General features: G+C 37.3%; 1 protein-coding gene across 1 annotated transcript in view; it reads left to right on the plus strand.

Annotated features, from left to right (window-relative positions):
• Rala (Ras-like protein A) overlaps positions 1 to 23,179 on the plus strand; it is a 114,676-nt gene that overhangs the window by 25,667 nt on the left and 65,830 nt on the right. Inside the window, exon 2 of the mRNA XM_090394009.1 lies at positions 5,394 to 5,544. Within this exon, the coding sequence (XP_090250135.1) occupies positions 5,440 to 5,544 (105 nt within the window). The 5' untranslated portion in view covers positions 5,394 to 5,439. The remainder of the gene's footprint in view (positions 1 to 5,393; positions 5,545 to 23,179) is intronic.

Raw genomic sequence — 23,179 nt, forward strand, 5'->3', positions numbered from 1 at the left:
ACTTAAATTATGTATTTTTTCTTAAAAAAGAAAAGTTTTTCCAAATTTATTATATTATTAAAATAACTGGATTTTCTGAATCCTTTTTATGTTGCTTCTGGTATTAATACCAATAATTTTCTAATATATGTATATTTGCAGAATCCTCTGGGTTATCTTTACCACCTTTGCAATATGCTCCCTAATAATATTTTCAATACTTTAAAACATTTTCTAATATTATTAAAGAAGATATTTCATAGAAGGCAACAAGAGTAGAACTAAAGTGACCTACTCTTGGTGAATGGAATGCATGGCCTGAAAGTGTGGTGAGTGCAGAAATTGTGAATGGATTCAAGGCATGTTTTGATCTTTTGCCATGAGAGAGAGTATAGATCAAACCATGATGAGTCCTTTGACCCCATGGGAATTAGATAATAATGTATTTCACATTTCTAATCTATATAAATTCATCCATTCATACATATCTTAGTTCTTCACTTTTTGCATTATTTTCAACCTATTTTGTTCTTTTCTTAAAAATGGAAAATATTCTTGATGTAACTAAATTTATAACTTTCTGCAAAATTATGATCACCTTTGCTTTCAAGAATATTCAGGTATCCTGTCTTTCATGCTTACCCAGTGCTCAGAATACATTATGAAACTTATACAACTACCGTGTTAGAGTAAAACTTTAGTTTAATATAAACCAAAATATACACTCAACATTTCGACCTTCACATTAAGGTCATCTTCTGGAGTATACATGTGTATATATATACAAAGAAACAAGCTACGCTACAATCTACATGGCATGCTAAAGTTACTGATCAACTGTTAGACCATTAAATAGGCATGCCATGATGATTGTAGTGCAGCTTGTTTCTTGATCAGTAACTATGTGGTCTGATCAGGGTCTTATACAACAGAATGCTGACCTGCAGAGATAAGAGTTATCATCTTTCTCAGTATTGCAGCGATCCTCTGGGTTACCTTTGCAATATGCTCCCTGAATTTCAGTTTTCTATCAATCATCACCCCCAAAACTCTTGTCACCCCTACTTCCTCCAATATAGCTCCTCCAGTCGAGTATGCATCCTCCCATTGATGGTTCCCAAACTTCAAGACTACATTTTGCTACATTAAACTGAAACTCCCATTCATTTGCCCACCTGTCTAGTTTATTCAAATCCTCTTGCAAGGTTGCCACATCTGCACTATTACTGATAATCCTTCCCAGCCTCACATCATCTGCAAACAACTGAATATCCTCTTGCAATCCATTGACAATGTCATTGATATAAAGGTTGAACAATATCCAGTACTGAGCCCTGTGGAATACAACTTGTAACCTTCTGCAACTCTGGTACCTATCAGACAGCCAATCCTGAATCCAGTTGACTAACCTGACATCTAAACCCATGTGCTTCAACTTAAATAACAGCTCATCATGTGGCACCCTGTCAAAATCTAAAAAAAATCGCAGTATATGCCTTTCCCTAATCAACTGCTCTTGTCACTTTATTATAAAAGGCAATCATATTACTAAAGCAAGAGCACCCCATAACAAATCTATGTTGATTCTCACAAATAACATTACCCTCATCTGCCCAACGCTGTATATAGTCCCTCACTAATTTCTCCATGACTTTAACAACTACTGATGACACACAAACTGGCCTATAATTAGACACTTCCAGTCTGCTACCACCCTTGTGCAGTGGCACTGTCTTATCTTCCTTCCATTCCTTGGGTACCTTTCCCACAGCCAGACTTGGAGCTGTCAGTTCTTTAGCACATTCTCTCTCTAAACCCGTGGTGAAATACCATCCAGAGTACTCAGTATTTGGAACACACTCTCCTCTAAACCCTGAACCTGCCCTATCCCTCTAGTATTAAAACCTTCTCTAGGATGAAATACCCCAATAATATGCTCATTGAACAACTCCACTATGTCCTCTGCATCAGTCACTCTATTCCCATTTTTATCCCACAGTGTCATTCTTCCACAATAATTTCTCCTCCTACTGGCTACATAGCTAAAAAATTCTCTAGGATTTTCTTTGGATCTTAGTGCCAATCTCTTCTCATATTCCAGTTTTGCCTTCCTCACCATACCGGTCACTCTCCTGGCCTGCGTCTTATATTCTTCGTGTATCTGCCCTCCACCTCTGTCCTTATATCTCTTCCATAATCTCTTTTTCAACTGCAGTTCCTGTTTGATATTGTTTGTCATCCGCTTTACATCAAATTGTGTCAACTTCTTCACTCGTGGAATACAGCTTACTATTGCTGCTAACAAATATCCTTTCACAATTTCCCAACCACTAATGATATCCTGGCCTTCCAATTCTGCTCTCCATGGAACTGCCCTTAGTTGATACCTAAGACTATTATAATCACCTGTCTTATAATTCCACATTCATTCCCTTTTCTTTGACACACCTGCATCTTCCTAGTCAAAACTACATGGTCACTCTCTTCAACTGGTGGGAGAGATGTCATCTCAGTTATTATCAACTCTTCTGATGCTATGACCAAATCCAAAACTCTTGAACCTCTATTACATGTTGCCTAAGACATTTGTCGCTCAAGAATTCTAGAAATTCCATCCCCTTATTACTACATGCATTTTCATCTTCCCAGTTTATACTGCTGTAGTTAAAATCTCCCATAACAATCATTCTTCTTGCACTTGCCAAGCTCAACTGCCTCAACATCTCCTGCACCCCTCCCCCCTCTATGCTCCCTTGTTTATAGCAACAACCCACTAAATATCCTGTCTTGGCCACTTCTACCTCACAGCATATGCTTTCAAACTATTAGTGTCGCTGCCTTCCAAAGACTCCACTCTTAGAGGACACGAGTCATCGCTCATCATAAGCAGTACTCCACCACGTTTTCCTTTCCTATCCTGCCAAAAAATGCTGTACCCTGCCACTTCAATTCCTGTTATTATATCATCCTCCGTCAACCACGTCTCACAGATCCCAATAATCTTTGGCCAGGCTGACGCTGTCACCGCCAGCAATTCATCTCCTTTATTTTGGATAATCCTGGCATTTGTATAGAGCATAAAAATGTCACTGCTTCTATACCTATCATTGTCCCCTCTCAACCCCCACTGGATTAAGTGTTACCTGATGTCGTCCCTGTTTCCCCCAAGCACCCATTCCCATAAGAGGCCACCCCTGCTACCATCCACCCTGGGAATTCTAGTTTTCCCTGCATTGACACACTGACTCGTTCAGAAAACAGCAATCTCTCCAGATGCCTTCGTCCTTCCTCATTCAAATGCAAGCAGTCTCTCACACAGTTTCCCCCTCTGTCCTGAAACACCCTCCAAGCATCCACATATTCCAATCCTCTCTTCTGACACATTCTGGCTATTATGCTATTCAGTATTACTGCTCTTCTGCTTAACTTGTCACTCTCATACCTGGGCAACACACACACACACACAATCTTTCCTCTGTGTGTTTTCTTTTGCACAACCTCAAGCAAGAATCTCAGATCTCTCACCGCCCGATTTACATTGCCTCTCAAGTCATTCGTGCTCACCATCACATTCATTTCATCCATCCTTTCACCCCTCTTAATTGCCATAGCCACATTTTCTATCATCCCTCCAAGCAAACACACCTCTGGCATCCTATCTTGCACACCTGAGATCATCGAGTCTCCATACATCACACCGCTAACCATTCTGTTCCTTGATTGCTCACCTGCATCTCTCTCTCTCTCTCTCTTCTAACCCTTTCTCTCCATGTTCCCCTACTCACCTGCTGTCCTGGCATCACTCTATCCCTGGTTCCAGCACTCCTTCGCATTTCCTCTCTCTGACTGTTTCCATTCTCCCCTCTATCAATCCCATAACTCTCTCTCACTCCCTCTCTCCCACTGTTTCTATACTCTCCTCTTCTATCATTCCCAAAACTTTCTCTCACCCCTACTCTGATTTGCCTTACATTCATCTCTTCCATTCTCATAATTTCATCTTTTATACTTCTCATCTCATTCACAAGACATTCCACCTCCTCTTTCAGCTCATCTATCCCTCTCTGCAAGTTAGTCACTCTTACTCGCCATTCATTTACCCAATCAAAGCCATTGCCGCAAACTTCACAGTCATTCAAGCCTTCCACACTCCCGACTCTTATTTTCTCAATCATATTTCGCTCGTCATTCTCTCCTATCACACTACTCGCCTCTCAACATTCATTTTCCATCCCTGAAGCAACTAGATTGGTTATCGAAATATCTAATTCATTGATTTCCTCCCACTGCCTGCATTTTGTGCATATACACACTCCCCCTTCTCTCACCCGCCACATATCCAACTCCCAGGAAGCATACATGCTGCTAACACTGCATGCCACAAAGTCCTTTATTATGTTATGTATAATAGAGTTCTAAAATGGCTTAAGTTATCTGGCCAAAGATCTGTGAAGTAATCCAAGAATTCTTTAAATCAATTTCACAGTTTATATTTGCGTTTTCTTTTATATCTTCATTCATTCATTTGCTTTAGTATTTTATATACATTGTATCTTATTTTGTATATATGATTTTCTAGGTATGATACAAATTTTTCCCAGCTTTCTCTGTCTCTCTTTCTGGTTTCTCTTTTGGCTATTGCTTGTCTTTTTTTTAATATTCAGTTTCATCTTGTTTTTTTTGCTCCAGATGTTGGCTCATTAAGAACGTGTAGGAATAAGGAAATTATTCTCCTACTTTACAAGTTAATGTTGCATTTTTGCCATTATCATTTTTACAACCATTTATTATTTTGAGGTTAAATCAAATTAGATTAATTATTAACTTGTTTCTATCAATAGTTGAAAACTGTTGATAGGCAAAAAAAAAAAAAAAAAAAGCAGTGATCTCAGTATAACGTAATATATTATGGTCACTTAAAAATAGTGATATTTTCAAAGCAGACATTTAATAGAAATAACAGAAAAAAGATTCTTATTAAGAGGAAAAATAAGGATTTATGGATGAATATTAAAACTAGTAAATTGCCGTCTGGTGTTGTAATTTATTCAATAGCAGCTGTTAGTATATGTTATCTCAGGAGGATAGGTATATGGGATTGATGTATACGTTCATCGAAAACTGTGTATTTCTTTGATAATTCACCAGTTTTGTTGTCACCATTCTTTTACTCCCTTTGCGTTCAAGTGTTCGGTGTGTGCACATTGAAGCTTGACTTCCGGTAATGCATTGATGTATAACTAAGCGGTCGACACGCATGTCTGCGAAGAAAGTTTAGCGTCGTTAATATAACTGTATTTTCTCCCGTTTATAAAGCTACTTTTTATTTACGGGCGCTGCTGTAGCATAAGAATATTTTAAAGTAGGAGTAACACAATGCCGAATATAACAGATAACCTTGTTTGCCCTATTAGTTTAGGCTCGAAGTGTTTTTATAGACGCCGGCGCTTGGAAGACAGAATGTCGAAGGGGAAAACTGCCCCACCTGCTTTGCACAAGGTAATAATGGTTGGCAGCGGAGGTGTTGGAAAATCCGCCCTAACTCTCCAGTTTATGTATGATGAGGTAAGTGTATAATATTATTTGAGTTACCTATATTAACTTTTATATGTTGACAGTTCCCTTTAAATGTCACACTGTATAAATTAAAATGCTTATTTCACAATGCGGAGTACGAAATCAGTAACTGACTTCGGTGTTTTACTTAACGATGTATTTTCAATTGATGACTAATTCCGAAGTAGGCAGTTTATTAACATTCATAAATGCCTGTCTTTTTTACTGTTATTTTAAAAAGTTTATCTCACAAAATACAAACGTTTTAAATAAGTTGACATACAGATTTTATGATTTAGGATGTATGTTAATAGTAATGTTTTTTTTAAACTTATTTTCAATTATATCCTATTAGTAAGGAAATGGGAGCTCTGCTGATTGTTTATTAAACCTACATTAATTGATCACTTCCATTATATACTTAGATTTCTTAATTTTGAGCATTGTGAATTGTTCGTTATTGTTGCTCTCAGATTTATTTCTTTTTCATATTTCATGTTAAGCAGCCTATCTAATCCAGATGTGTTTTTATTTTTTTATTTTTATCTCCCGAAAATGACTGAAAATGCAGGGGAATAAAAAAAAATAAAAACTAGATGAATTGTGAATAACAAGTGTGTGTGAGAGAGAGAATAACAAGCTATTGTTTAACCTTAAAAGAAAGAATAACAAGTATATAGTTGCCCATTTTGTGGAGTTATCAGTTAATTTTCCGAATGTTATACATTAGGAAATTAAGCTGAATGTTATGTTAATCTAAAGAGTACTCATTTGGTTGAAAAGACTGAATTCCAATCCTATCTTATGAGGAGTCTTTATGAAGTTCTTTGCATCCTAGATGAAAGTTCCCCAGAAAATGAAATTTCTCATCTTGCAAAACTGGTCAGAGGATTAAATGGCCAATTAAAAGATAATACACAGTCAGCTGTCACTAAGCATCCTTGTAGAGATCATACCAATAAGTTTGTTATAGTGAATGTCTTTTAGCATAGCATTCACCTATTGAATTGAGGGCTTCCCAGTAGTTATAGTAGTGTTTGCTATAGTGAGGAGATATTCTACTGAACTCACTTTAGTTGTTTTAGCCATCAAGTGATCTTGTTGTATCAATTAATTTTAAAAAAAAAAATCTATAAAACATTGCGAGAATAATGGAAATTTCCTTACTGAGCACACAAAATATTTATGTAAATATTCTTGAGAAAATTGACAACACAAGACACCAACAAAAAAATATATTATTTCCTTAGTTGTTAATATTTGCTGTTTTTTCACCTAGGATCTTTGGAGCACAATCAGTTTGTCAGAATAAGTGAACAGCAAGAATTTATCAATAGTGAAACAGTTTAAAATTGTAACAGACAACACAAAGAACCAAAATCCTAAATGGCACTATCTGTTGTTGGAGAGAGGTAAAGTAAACAAGTACTAATTTGATCTTAAAATGGCTGTTTCGTAGGTTTTGATAAATTGATACAGCCATAATTGAGGTTTGGGAAATGTTTTAAAGCTTCAGCTGATTCCAAAAGTCTCTCTGACTCTTAGTGATTTCTGTATAGCACTTCTGTTTTCTTCTATCTAATCCTGTGAGAATAACCAGGATATGGTATGGTATGATTGTTTCCAGGACAGATGTCAGCAGATATTACTGTGTATAAGCAAAGTCACCAATATAGGGTACCTCCTGGATGTGATAAAGGAAAGAGTTTGTTCATAGGTGAACAGATGAGTTGTCAGTTTGATATATAGTATAAATGTGGTGTGCAGCTGATATTTATTAAGCACTCTGGATATCTTTTCAGATGTGTCCAGAATGTATGCAATAGGGTTTGTTGTGGCCTTGTGTTAACATGTAAAGAAGGGATGCAGCTATTTAATTCTTTTTCCATTGCGAAGTGGATATTGGCTATGTTGGGATGTGTGTCTAGACCATGTCATATAGCAAATACATCATCTACATGCTGCAGTCAAACCACCAGTTTGAAGGTGGCTTTGATGAGTGCTTGGTTATCAATATGTACTCTAAATTTGAATGTCTGGGAGGAAATTGGGCTTTACGAACTCAAGCCTCATTTTTACTAATGTACCATTAACTGAAATCCTTGATTTCATGGAGCCATCTCTTTCCCCCAAACATTGAGGATCTCATTTTTAGTAATGTGCCATTAACTAACACAGCCATACTCAAAGGTGGTTTGAGTATGACTGAAGGTATCTAATGTGTCTAGAAACATTCCATACATTTTTAGTGCATTTAAATAGCCAACATCCCAGAATCCCCTTCACAATGGAAAGGAATCAAGTAATTGTATGCCCCTCCTAAATACACTACTTACATGCCTTCTGAATGGTTCATTATCTTTTTCTATTTATAGAAAGCTTAAAAACACTGGAGGTTATTTGCACAATCACCATCATCCAGCCCATCACTAGAGTCTTAAAAACCCTAATACACAAAGCCAGAGTTGTTTATGATACTCATATCACTGAACCTGCTCACCTTTGCCACACTTTTTTTTTTTAGCCAATAGCTATAATTCTCAGAAAGCAGATAAAATACTGAATGAATGTGTTTAAATCCTTCCCTCTCTTCCCTAATAAGATCACAACAAAGATTCCAGAGTGCTTAATAAATATCAGCTGCACACCACATTTAAGCCATATATCAAACTAACAACCCTCATTTGTTTACCTAAAAACAAACTCTCTCCTTTATCACATTAAGAAGTTTATGAAGCTCTGTACTAGTGATCTTACTTACAGACAGTAATATCGGTTGACATCTGCCTTGGAAACATAAGAAATACATTCGGCACTATCATTATGGGAAGTTGGGCCTAGCAGACCATTCCTTGAATGCCCCTTCACATAGGATTGAATAGAAGAAAACAAAAGTGCTTTACAGAAGTTACTACAAGTCAGAGAGAGACTCGACTTTTTTTTGGGGGGGGGGGGAATCAGCTGCAGCTTTAAAACATTGCCCACACCTCAACAATTATGGCTGTATCAGTTTATCAAAAATCTTAAAGACAGTCATTTTAATATCATATTAGTACTTATTTACCTCTCTCTGTAGCAAACAATAGATTTCATCAATTAGGACTTCAATTAGTTCTTTATATTATCCTTTACAATTTTAGACTGTTCAAGTCCAAAAGATGCTAGGTGAAAAACTAGTGAAATATTAGCAACTAAGTAAATAAATATATTATTTTCTTATTATTGTTTTGTGTTGTGAATTATATCCCCTAAAAATTTCAGTTTACTTCCAGAACATAAGCTTCTCTACCTGTTTGATTCTTGAGAAAAATTGTTTGGGAGAACAGATGAAAAACATGTCGGGTGTGACAAAATAAAATAAAATAAAATAAAAAGTAAAATAAAACTTGCCAGAGGTATATTTTTTTTACTTCCTCAAATAAGCGAGAAATCATAGGAATATAATAAGTCTTTTTTAAGATTTGTTGAGCTCAGAAAAAAACAATTCCAAAGGGAAAAATTGGTTTATTGTTATTAAACATTTATGCAAAGATGTACAGCTTACAAGGGAGATCTAGAAAGTTTTGATAAACCCCTGATATTAAAGCAACTGATATAACCACAAGAAAGAACATACGAGAATAAGTTACTTTCATAACTCTGCTACTAGTATGTTTTTTGCTTTAATATTTTGGTCTAAGTGTTTATCAGAACTTTCCAGACCCTTCCCTCTTATATATTCCAGTTGTTCATTGCTTAAACTGCAGGTGTAGAATAGAATGAAAAAATATACAGCAGAATGGTTCAGTGATGAATCTAGTATAAAGCAGGTTGACACATTATCTTCACTATTATTTATAATTACATTACTAAGAAAACTGATATTAAACCTAGTATCAGGAAGTGGGACATTAAGCTCAATTCTTTCCTCTATGCAGATGTTATCTATTAAATTGTTTACAGGTCTTCTGGAGTATAACAAATTATGAAGTTGACTATTCTTGGGAGACCCACACAATGACTGTCATGTTTCCTCGATTAGTTCAGTGACAGTGTACTCACAATGTTACCAACTCATTCTGCTTGTTTATCACTATCAAACACATAAGAACTAAAGCTAACCACACTCTTATTCAATTTCTAAGGATAACCCCTCATTGTTTATTTTATTTTTATGGTAATTCACGAGAGGTTCAACCTACTATGCATCAGTACTGTGGATGAGCAGAAAGGTGAGAAGAAATTTGTTAACTTAACAGTGGATTTGAAGATCTGTACTCTTTGCCATGTTAAAATGTATGTTTAAACTGTTCTTAACTCTTTGGAACATTCCCTCAAGACATGCAATGATACACCAAGTCTCATGGCCTTGTTGACATTGTTTACTCACTTCCTTATGTCTGCACAGTTAGCCAATTGGCTGTGCGCTTCACAACCAGGTGTCTGGGAAAGGAGTGTCCTGGGTTTGATTACCATCCCTGACGTTGTGGAGCTTAAGGATCTTTCTCAAACATAGCCAAGTTAGCTGGTTTTGGGCATGGACAGCAGGATTTTTCTCACCAGTTTAGCTGGGTTTTTTTATCCTGCAAACAGGCAAACCGGCCCTGTTACACACGGATACAGTCAGGAATACCTAAGACAATCCCTCCAGCCACATAGGTCTGAATTGTCAGCTATGCTGTTCCCGAGCCCGGATAAAAAGAGGGGCGAGTGGGATTGAGGTGGTGCCGTACCTCCCTGTAAAAGGGGCCCATGGCTGTTGAATCGCCATATGAAATAAATAAACTTCCTGATATCTTCTGCTCACTCACTATCACTCATCACAGGGATAGAATACTTTAATGAACTGCTCATAAAACACCTCTACTATATCCTTGTTCAATGTTTATCATTCTTTCATTATCAACGACCAACATCATCCTTCCATAATCATTTTCCTTCTACCGGCCACATACCAAAAAAAATCTCCCTAGGATTTCTTTTAGTGTGATTTTCTAACTGGTGTTCATACCACACTTTTGCTACCCTTAGTGAGTCACCTTCCTTGCTTGATTGCTCTCTGTACTCCTCATGCAACTGATTATCTCCACTCATCTTGTGCTGCCTTCACAATGTCTTTTTCTTCCATATCGCATGCTTTGTCTCTTTAGTCATCCATTTTGCACCTACCTTATTTAATCTCCTGACCTTTTGGAATACACTCAGTCATTGCCTCTGCTAGATATTTCCTGAGTAGAGACCAAGCAACATTGATTTACTAAAAAAAGATGCAATTCTTCATTCCATGATATCGCTGCAGGCTGTCTCCAGAGTTTGCCATAATCACCTGCCTTATAATTCCACATATAACTTTTTCACAATAGTTCTGATGCTGGCCACTACCTAAGTGATCACTTCATGGTCACTTTCACCAACTGGAGGAAGATGTGACACTTCATTAGTGTCTTCTGATATAATCAGATCCAAGACCCTTGATCTACATATGGCCTCTGTTTTATGTACTCTTCATTCCAGTCTATATCACCATAATTGAAATTGCCCATAATGATCATCACCCTTTTCTTATTAGCCAAACCAATTTTTCTAGACATTTTGTTCTCACCTCCTTCCTAGCGTTGAAATCTATGAGGCTAAATTTCGATCCCCAAACCATTGAAGAATGGTTTGGAGATTGGAATTTAGGGTTGTAGAAGTTTTGGTACTTTGTGTAGTGCAAGACGTGAAACGAAGAGTGCAGTGTACTCTCATTGGCAAAACTGTATTGGATTTTGAGTCATCTGAAAAGATCATTGATGTTAAGTAGGAAGAGTGTAGATGAAAGACTGCTAATTCTGGTGTTCCTTGTGGAACACTAATATTAGTTGCAAATCTCAAACCAAATGTTTTTAAATTATTAAAAAAAGAAAAGAAAAGCATTTTAGCTCAAAGAAATTCCAACAAATGAAACATTACCATGTTTCAGTTCAACAGCTGAAAACAGTTTTTTTTTTTAACCTAAACATGAAGTGAATGTTTTTCAACAATTTAGCCTGGAATACTCTTTAGCATGAAAATGGAATAATTCTCACATTGTTTTAATTTCCATAAATGTATTTTTAAGGAGATTACAATGTAGACTATTATATTAAATAAAATAAATGTAATTAATACTTTCAGTATTTAAGCAAATTCAAATTGCCATCACCAGGAACACCATATATGTGCATACAGGTATTACACTAAGTAATGAGATTGAATCATGTCAACTGAGAGTAAGCCTAAAGTCCTAAATTGCATCCCTAGTGGGATAAATTAGGCATCATCAGCTGTTGAGTTGAACCACAGAGGATGAGAGCTTCCCAAATATGGGACAGTTTCATGTAACCAAATTTGTTGAGGCTTGGGTAATTTTTTAAGGCAGAATCAGATTTAAGGAAAAGTCTTTAATATTTATATTTGCTGCGATGGAGTTGTTACCTTCTTCTAGCATATCCCATGGCAGGTTTCCAAAGCATGGTCAACAAGTCTTGAGTGGCTGTAACAGTGCAAACGTATATTTTCAGCAGTTCTGATGTTGGCTTTCTGTCTGTTTGGCTATATTAAGGATAACTATAGAATTGCATGTATACTACAGAAAAAATTAAATTTATTATGCAGATATTTTGTCTTGAGTATCATAAGTCATTAGCAGGGCAAATAGTGAAACTACAATAAGGAATTTGAATAAAGAAACAGAGTGCATGCGTTAAATTGGAATTCCTCTATGTATACGGGTGTGAAAATTAAGGATGTAAGTGAGGCTATTAGAGTGCAAAAGCAGAGGGCGAAAGAAGTGATAGTAGTGGCAGGAACGAATGATTTGAAAGGAGATAAATTTGCTATGAGAGAAGACTTGAAGGAATTACTAGAGGTAGCAAAAGAAAAGAGTGAGAGAGAGTTAAGATAGTGAGTCTGTTGCTGCGGTATTACAGAAAAGAGTTGCGAAGAAGAGCCATAATTGCAAATGACTATGCGCAGGTTATATATGAGGAGTGGTGTGGAGTTTGTGGACGTGTGGAGTGAATTTGATGGGCGAAAGGACTTATATAAGATGGATGGATTGCATCTCAATGGATTTAGTGTATGGAGATTGGAAAAAGTGTTGCTGAATGAAGTGAAAGTGGATGGATGTGCAGAATCAGGGAAACTAGAGCTGTTAAGGGGGGGGGGGGGAGGGGTGAGGCAGTTGAGTGTAAGAATGTTAATAATATGCATGAGCTAGTATGAAGGACAACAGATCAGAATGGGTAGTTAGTATAGGGTATCAAGATAGGGATGGGACTAACAGGCTTCTGCACTTCATGTATACTAATGCCAGGAGTATTAGGAATAAGAAGGAAGAATTTTTGGCCTTGATTGGCTCTTCCTGGCCATAGGTTATTGGCATTAGTGAGACATTGCTGACAGAAGATGATATAGCTAGTGGGATAGAATGTGAAAGGGTATAGTGTGTTCAGGAGGGACAGAGAGGAAATAATGGGGGAGGAGTGTTATTGATGATAGCTGATGAACTGTAGCCAAGGAGAATTGAAGTTGAACTGCGGGATAGTGAAGAGAGCACATTTGAGGCTATTTGGCGGGAGACTGAGACAAGCAGAACAAAATATACAGTTGGATGCTGCTATAGACCAGGTGATAGAATAGATGGTGAAGATAGTATGCATAGACAAATAGATGCAATGAGTGGAAGGAGGGTAATTATTATGGGGGTTTTCAACTATGGTAACATTGATTGGAAGGAGGAGAGGACACATTGGAGGATGGAATTGGATTTTATGCTCAGGGATAATTACCTGAGACAGCATGTAATGGAATATATGAGGGGGGGGTTGAGATTGCTTGACCTAGTAATTGCATCTGAGAATTTGACTGTAATGAATATGACCACTTTACCACCAATTGGTGAGAGTAACCATAAGGTTTTGACTTGGGAGGTAGCCAAATGTGTGGAATTTTCATTTAAGAAAGGGTACATGTGGAAGTACTGGGCTGGTGAATATGACAAGCTCAGGAGATTTCTGGGTTCAGTGCCATGGCATGTAAAACTGCAAGGGCTGGAGGTTGATAGTGCATGGGAAGTGGTAAAGGAATGTTTGAAGGAGATAATGGCTGACTGTATATCTAGAGTCCGGATAGTAAATCAAGCAAGGAGTGCCCTGGTGTTGTACCACCTTACCCCAGTCCTGAATATACTTTCAGGCACAAACTTTGTTTGCTCACACTTGGATAAAGGATTAAACTAAATTTATTATATTAAAATCAAGTAGGGGTTAAATGGATGAATAACAGCATTAAGCTAGAGCTGCAAAAAAAGAAACAACTATGGAGGGAATTTAAGGAGAAAGGTGACCTGCAGGCACACAAACAGTATAAAGCAGAGGCCAAAAAGGTAACAAGTGTGGTAAGGAAAGCAAAAGCTGATTATGAAAGGAAATTAGCCATGCAAGCTAAAGAGAATCCCAAACAGTTTTTTCGATATGCTGCAAGTAAAAGAAAAAATGTATATGACAGAATGATTTTAAGGAATGCCGATGGTAGGGAGGTAACTGAATTAGTTGATATAGTGGAATTACTGAGCGAGTACTTTGCAAGAGTATATCATTCAGGTGGTGATATTACAGGAATGAAAGATCCAACAGGTTATACAGGAATTGAGGTGAATGAAGTGGAGGTGAATAGTCTATTTCAAAACATCAATGTCAATACATCTGTGGGTTGGGATGGTATACCAGCTTGTGTCATACGTGAAGTAGCTAAAGAATTGTCAGTGCCCTTGACCATTCTGTTTAATTTGATTCTCGGGTCTGGGTTAGTCCCGAGGGGGGGAAAGGGAAAATAGTTCCACTGCATAAAGGAGATTCCAAGACTGCTGTTGTAAATTACTGACCGATTAGCATATCAGGAATCGTTCTCAAGGTCTTAGAGAAATTAGTCAAGAGAAAAATACAGGATTAGATAGATGAAAATGGGATACTGTAATGGGGACAACATGGCTTTGTGAAAGGTAGATCATGCCTCAGTAACTTGCTCACGTTTTATAACACAGCGAAGGCTGAGCTGGATAAGGGTAATGGGTTTACAGTCATACTGCTGGATCGTGCTAAGGCCTTTGACAGGATACCACATGGAATTCTAATGAGTAAAACTGCACCATATAGGGTTGGTGAGATGGATAGGAGAGTGGTTGACAGAGAGATATCAGAGAGTAGTTTATTCATGAGTAGAGTCCAAAAGACAGCCTGTGACTAGTGGTGTGCCGTAGGGTTCTGTTCTTGGACCACTACTATTTAATTTGTTCATTAATGTTATCGGAAAGGATCTGAGAGGAACTATTCATTTGTTTGCTGATGATGCCAAGTTGGGTAGAGCAATAGTGAATGCACATGATGTCAAAATTTTGCAAGATGATTTGGATAGATTGGGGGAACTGGGCTAAGGAGAATGGTTGTCAATTTAATGTGGCAAAGTGTAAGGTTATGCATTTTGGGGTGAAAAGATTAGTAGCAGTATACCACATTGGTGGAACTGTACTCCAGGAGATTGACGAAGCCAGGGATTTGGAGGTGTTGGTGGATAGGGAGTTGAAGTTTAGGGGGGCACATTGCGAAAGTGGCTAAATGAGCTCATCAAATCACTTGGTTACTGAAGAATACTTTGACGAGCAGAGAAAAGCAAATTATTGTTCCTCTGTATCAAGCCTTGATAAGACCTCATCTTGACTACTGTGCCCAGATCTTGGTGCCAGGATTTCTTCTTGATGGGGAGGAGGTAGAGAGGATCCAGAGGGGAGTGACCAAGATGATAGCTGGTCTATCGAATGAACCTTATGAGAACAAGTTGAAGATTTGTGGGTTGCAGGCATTGGTTGATAGGCGGAAGGGGGGGGATATGATTGAGACATTCAAATTACTGAAGGGTTTCTATAAGATTAATTCAGAGGATATTTTTCAGAACAGGTCTGGTGGTGGGAATACTAGGGGCCATCCATGGAAACTGGGCAAGAGTGTGTTAGCAAAGGTGTTAGAACTGGGTTTTTTGAATGGAGAGGTGAATGAGTGGAATATGTTGCCAGAGTCTGTTGTGGGTGCCATGACTGTGCGTGGGTTCAAGGCATGGTGTGATAGATGCTATTGGAAGCTGAATAGTTGTTGAAATTATGTTTAGGGATTCCCTTGATGAGTCTAAGGACCTCCTTAGAGTTGCCCGTAATAATAATAGTACACTTGTGTGTTCATAGGTTAATACTATTGGGCTGAAAATAAATTAAAAAAGATGAATTAAAAATATAAAAGATTACGAATATATTTAATACAGTTGAGGATGAAAATTTCTCACACTTCTCGAATAGTAAGACAGTCGTTATGATTGAGGTTAGATCAGTGAAGTAGGGCACGTTCTTTGTAGAAATGTTTATATATGGATCTACATAGCAAATTGGAACACATACATACATACATAGATCCATATATAAACATGAATGTTAAATAAAATGCTGAAGCCCTACTTCATTGACTTAACCTCAATTGTAATGACTGCCTTACTATTCCGAAAATGTGTGGGAAATTGTCATCCTCAACTGTATTGAATAAATTTGTAATCCCTTATATTTTTATTTTTTAACTCATCTATTTTAATTTTTCAGCCTAATGACCACCTGTGTAGCTCAGTAGACCACCCCAAAAAAAGAGCATTCTAAGTTTAATTCTAGTTGTCAACTAGAGGAACGATTACTATACTTTTTTTGACTTGGTTCCTGAGTTAGTCAATCTATGGAACGGGCAAGTGGGTTTTCCCTCCTGGAAACTCGTTTTTCATCCTATAAACTTAAGAAAATAGACTGTAGAGCCCACACTGTTTTCAGACAATAAATAGTGGTAGGGTTAGGGACCATGAGATGATGACATTTATCTCTGATTGGCTATCGGTGGAGGTTGAAATGTCTCCTCAATCTCTAAAAGTTAGATGGGGCTAAAACAGCCTATCTACTCTCTATAGGGGAATAAAATACATTAGCTGATTTTTCTTTTGATAGTTTTAACATGCAACTGTATACATAGAGGGATTCCAATTTAATGCATGTGCTGTTTGTTTATTCATACTCAAAAAAAAAAAAAATATATATATATATATATAAACATGAATATGTTCACTGTTTGCACTGATGTCTTATAATATGCAAGACGAAATATCTGCATAATAAATTTAATTTTTACTGAGATACATGTGCGATTCTATAATTGCAGATATACCACATGTTGGAAGTTTTTCCCCACTTGGTTAAACTATAATAAATTTAGTTTAATCCTTTATCCAAGTAAGCAAACAAAGTTTGCATCTGAAGTATCTTCAGGACTGAGGCAAATCGTGATAAAGGTGGACCAAGTTCTCATCACTACTTGTCTTAGTATCTCCTATAATGCAAAGCACATCTCCTTGATGTGCTTTGCATTATAGGATACATGTATAATATGTATACATGTATACAAAGTACATGTATACATGTACTTTTGCATTAAATGATATATGTATAATGCTATGCATTAAGGGAAGGGCCACTACCCAGACCAGTTTCGACCTATATTGAGGTCTCATTAGTGGGAGCCAGACCCAGAGGTGGTGATACTAAGATGGAAGTAATGGAGAAGTCATATTTACCTATTCGAATTGCCAAAAGGTGTCTCACCTTATTATTAAATTACTCTGGATTTTGAGAAAGATGTTGGAAGTTTTTCCCCCTGCTTGGTTAGACTATAATGAATTTAGTTTAATACTTTATCCAAGTGTAAGCAAACAAAGTTTGCACCTGAAGTATCTTCAGGACTGAGGCAGCTCGTGGTAATGGTGAACCAAGCTCTCATCACTCCTTGTCTTAGTATCTCCCATAATGCAAAGCGCATCTCCTTGCAGACATGTATGATGCTATGCATTAAGGAAAGGGCCACTACCCAGACCGGTTTCGACCTTTATTGAGGTCTCTTCAGTGGGAGCCAGATCCAGAGATGGTGGAAGTAATAGAGAAGTCATATTTACCTATACAAGTTGCCAAAAGGTGTCTCACCTTATTATTAAATTACTCTGGATTTAGAGAAAGATGTTGGAAGTTTTTTCCCACTTGGTTAGACTATAATAAATTTAGTTTAATACTAAGACAAGTGATGTGAGCTTGGTCCACCTTTACCATGAGTTGCCTCAGTCCTGAAGATACTTCAGATGCAAACTTTGTTTGCTTACACTTGGATAAAGGATTAAACTAAATTTATTACAGATACACCACAGATATCATTATACAAGATAGTAAGGATAGTTTACAAGTTCAAGGGACCACGTAAACACCTAACAGGTCTATGGACTATGGCTAGTCTTTGCTGAAGCAGATAAGGGATGATAATTTTTATATTGTCTGTAAGTGATTGGATGGTTGTATTTTTTTAAGATTTTAGTTAATTTTTCAGATGTACCATGAATATATGGCATTTTGATAACTTAAGTGAAATCTGTTCTGGAGAGGAGGAGGGGATGTGTGCTTTTGGGGTTTTAATATTTTTTGGATATAGTGGGAATTGTAGCCATTGCCTAGGAAGGTTTTGTGAATGTGGTTAATTTCCTTGGAGAAGACAATGATAATCCCATACTGTTGAGAGGTTGTTGGGGGGGGGGGGGTGACTGTGAATGTAGCTACCAGTGTGTATGGCATTTCTATAAACAGAAAATACCAGATGGATCCCTAGCATGTAATTAAGGTGTCCAAGAATGGGAGACTATTGCTACTTTCTTTTTGTAATGTGAACTGGATCCAGAAATTTTATTTGTTAAAAAATATGTTGAGTGTTTGGGCCACATGATCAAATGGAGAATGCATCAATCAACAAAGCAAATCTAAATAGGGGTCTATGTGAGGCAGAGTTTAGTGCTTTCTCTTCATATATTTGCATGAAGTAATTAGCTGGGGGGGGGGGGAACAGAGAGCCCAAGCTTATTTTTTCTATTTGTTTGTAGAATTTTTTCGTAGTAAACTTAAACAAGGCTGAAATTAACTGGATGGACCTGTTGTTTTCATTCAGAGTTTATTCACAAATGCAAATTCACAAAGTCGCAAAGTTTCTATCTATGGCGATCTTGAGCCATTCTTCTCCACTTGTTTCTTATCACTCTGGTTAGAGGATCTTCCCATCTAGTTGGAAGTCTACCAGGTTTTTCCCTTGGTTTATCTTGGATACCAGTTTGCAATATATTATCTTTTATAACTAACAGATTAATTTGGAGGAAAATTGTTGGTAGGATGTTAGTAATGATATAAACTTTTCATGTAGTACTATCATAATATGCTTTGTATCTCCTGTAAGTATATACATCAGGAATTTGATATCTTCCTGGGTATAGCGTCCACGATGAGAGGTGTACCTCTCACTAATAAGATCTCAGTCAAGATTGATGCTAGTCTGAATAGTGTTCTTTCCTATAATGCACAGTCAGGGCCGCATCAACCCAAAGGTGCAAGAGGTGCACCGCACCTGGGCAGCATTTTATGTAGCTAATATCTAATTTGGATTATACAATGCAGTATTAGGAGCGGCCGATAAAAGTTTGTACCCGGGCGGCAAATAACCTTGGCATGCCCCTGTGCACAGTGATTATACACTTGCAAGGATGTTTGTGTGCTATGAGATACTGAAGCATCAATGTGAATTCGACAGCCTCTAATATACAAGTAGTCCATTCATAAAGATACTTCACATACAAAATTAGCTTGCTTATGTTCGGGTGAAGGATTAAAACAAGAATATAAAACAAGAAACCGTCAATCTTAGTAAAGGGTGTTTTTGTAATAGAAAAACTTCTAAATTAATTCACTAATTAATGATAAAAATTATTGTCTCGGGAACAACTGTCCTCTGTAAACAAGTTAATATACTCTTTATTATTTACACCTTCTCCCTTAACATTGGGAAGCTTTATTGGTATCATCTGTTCTCTATGAAACAGAAATGCCTTTACTGTAGAGGTTTCTCACTGTCACACACACACACACAATGCCACTGGTCATTAATAATGCTTTAAATATATATAATACAATAATATAACATTATTATTATACAAATACCTCCAGGAGTCTGAAGACTCAACGTGGGGGACCTATTTTTCAGACTAGCCATTATTTACACAATATTTATCATATTTCTCTTTAAATTCATTCACGGATGATCTCTAGCAATCCATTCACCACCCTCCAGGCAAAAAATGCAGTCCCAACATTCTTGCTGACCACTCTTACACAATTTCCATGGGTGACTTCTCATCTCACTTCCTGTCATGTACTGAAAAAAGTCTTCACTGTCAGTTCAGTAAAACTCCTTTAATAACTTATATACTTCTATCATGTCTTCTCTTTTTTGCTTAGCTAGTTTTTGAAAACCAAGACCATCAATATTCTCAAAAGGAGCATTCCACAGATCTGCCACAATCTTTTTCACTTGCCTCTGGATCTTGTCCTCCACTTCATCTTCACAAAATATAGGTGACTAGATTTGCACACAGTAGTCCAGATCTGGCCTTAAGAAAGTTTTATGAAAGGGAACAATAACATCCCTATCCCTGTCCAAAATCATTCCAAACTCCCTGGCTTCGTCATTTGTGAATAGTTCTCAGTGATGGTACTGGGCCTTTTTCATTCTTCCTCTTTTTTCTTTGCTTTTATTCCTGTATTCTCTGCACTCTCCTGAATCTTTTTTACTATCCATTCTTCCAGACTACCATCATGTTTGCTATGCAATGTGACCAGTGGACATCCAGAAAGGGGGATGTGGCCAAAATAGTGCCTAGTAGTCTGGCACTATTTTGGCCACTGCTTTGGCAAGACCGGCAGTCTTGGATGGCCTGCCAGGATCATTTCTCTAGTGGGCTTGTCTACAAGGATTAACTGTGTTGCAGTAAGTCTCTCGCCCCATGGGTTAGAGTCAGGACCCAAAGCTTGCTGTGGTGCTGGTATAGCATCTAGTGTAGCCCTGGTGTTCCATTCCTGAGTGCAGTCATTGCTTTCTGGTCAGTGTGTGTCCATGCTGGGTGGGGAGTTATAGCATCAAACCAAAACCCCTCGAGCATGAATTCTTTATCCTCAACCATTTCAGGTCTCTAACAAAGTCCCAATGAAGTACATACTGTAGATACAGCATTTAGTAACAGAAGTAAGAAACAAAAAAATATGATACTGGTATAAATGTACCAGTGTTTTTGATCATCCATGCAATAGAGAAAATATCACCCTTTATTCAAAAGGGTTTTGAAGGATTGGCAGGATCTCCCAAAAACTTAAGAAATTACGCTCTAGTGATAGCCTTGTGGAAACATGTCAGCAACATTCTGAGAAACTGCTGAGAGCAACGTCAATAAGTGGAATACTATTCACAGTAACGCCTCATAAAATACTCAATTCTTGTAGAGAAGTAATATTAGAATAATTGGATCTTTTGATGTTACTGATGAAGTGATATGTTCATAGCTTAAAGATCAGGGCATGACAAGTGTGAGGCACATCCTGATATGTAGTGATGGTCACCTGGTTACAACCAGGAACATCATCTTTACTTTTGATAGACCTAAGCCTCCAACATCTGTAAAAGCAGGGTATCCCAGCTGTCCTGTTAGAGCATACATCCCTAATCCACTAACATGCTTTAAATGTCAGAAATATGGGCATGCCCAAACTGCTTATTGTGACTCTACCATCTGTGCCTGATGTGGTAGTAAAGAGCATGAAAACAAATTTTACTCTGCAAAAAGGTAAATGTGTCAACTGTCTGGGAGATCATCCAGCTTATTCTCACACATGTCAGAATTGGAAAGATGAAAAAAGAAATACAAAAAAAATAAAATAAATAAATAAAACAGAATAAAATATATCAGGATGCCAAAAGGAAATTAACCACCACTACACATTTTCTGTGATCCTTGTATACTGAGAAGGTGACAGCTAAGAAAATGTCACTATCTGATGATTTCACCATACATGTTGAGTGCATCAATCACATGATGTAAGGTCTTACTCCAGAGACAACTCCAAAAATGGTTCCATTCATTGAGAACCCACTTGTCAAAAAATTATGGCAAAGATATCACTTAAACATAAACCACCAGACATCCCATCCCACAGGAAAAATGGACACTTCAGTATCCACTGAAAGTAAAATAAACTTGCCAACTAACCTTGACATATTAGGTATATTGAATATTTTACTGGAGGAAGAGATGGATACTATCCATGTATACTTCCCAAAAACAGTTGATAAATATAAAACTGACAATGGTAAGCCCGCAGCCTCCTGAAAACCAGACAAGTCCATAAAGCCAAAACAATAGGAAAATTTTTACAGTGGAACTGTTATAGGTTTTGCCAGAATATCGATGATATCAAGATTTTGCTGCAGAAACACAAACCTTTGTTACTGTCTACAGGAACCATGCTTAAGATCCAGTGAGGACCCTGCCTTAAAGAATTTCACTGTTGCACACAAGGAGAGAAGTGGAGGTGGTCCTGCTCATAGCAGAGTATCTATCCTAGTGGGTAGTCATACTCCTTTCCATCATGTCCAGCTTCAATACTGCTCTGGGAGCAATAGCAATTCACCTATATGTGGGATTTCTTATTACTGTATGTTCAGTTTATTTACCACCAAGTGCTATGTTAAATAAAATTGAACTTGATAATCTTATCTTGCAACTGCCTGAACCCATAATTCTTATGAGTGACTTTAATGACCACAATACTCTGTGGGGTGGTGTCAACACAAATAGATGAAGTCTTATCATCGAATGAATTCTTGACAATAATAACCACTTCCATTTGAATCACAGACTCAATACTTTCTTCCATATGCCTCCTACTTGCTTATATTCTGCAATCGATCTTACCATCCACTTCCCTTGCTCATCTGAAATGTCGAAGACAACATGTATGGAAGTGATCATGTTTGTTCTTTGCATAGTGTCTTCACAGTTGTCCTACACTGATGCCCATATGGAAAACGGAGCAGGCTGACTGTAAAACTGTTTTTCCATCTTGCAAAATTTAATGCTGATACAGTCAACCACCTCTCAGTGAAGCGGTCAAGTATGGAACTGCATTATCCAGGCAGCAACAGCCTCCATTCCAAGAATATCATCTTGATTTCCACTTTACCAAGAATATCAGGCAGCTGAAAAAGATCAGCACAGAGCATTAAGTATATTGCATAGATACCCCACCACATCAAACTTAATAGAGCTTTTAAGCATGCTTGGATCCAGGAACATTATGTGAGATTTGGCCCAGCTGGTGGCGTGTGCAATATACACAGGCACTGCACAAGAAAAGGCACCTAAAAGAAGTAAAAAAAATATGAGATAAGAGTTTAAACGAACAACGAATGGTACATATAATTATGAATGTACATCCTCTTCTGCTTGGGGCCCCTTCAGATCTTCCCAGAAACGAACAAATAAATTCTGAAATTGTATCCTGGACCCGATTATATCACTGTACTTTATGACTAAAATTTACGAAAATATACCTAAAATAGTTCTTTTTTTTTTGATGTATCATAAATCAACTTATGATTAATTGTTGAGTTCCGTGTAAGGGCTGTATGCTATGCTAATTTTAATTGGATCGGAT

Source organism: Typopeltis vanoorti, chromosome 6 (assembly GCF_054136105.1).
Source record: "Typopeltis vanoorti isolate ZY-2024b chromosome 6, IOZ_Tvanoo_1.0, whole genome shotgun sequence".
In the NCBI taxonomy this organism is placed as follows: Eukaryota; Metazoa; Arthropoda; class Arachnida; order Uropygi; family Thelyphonidae; genus Typopeltis; species Typopeltis vanoorti.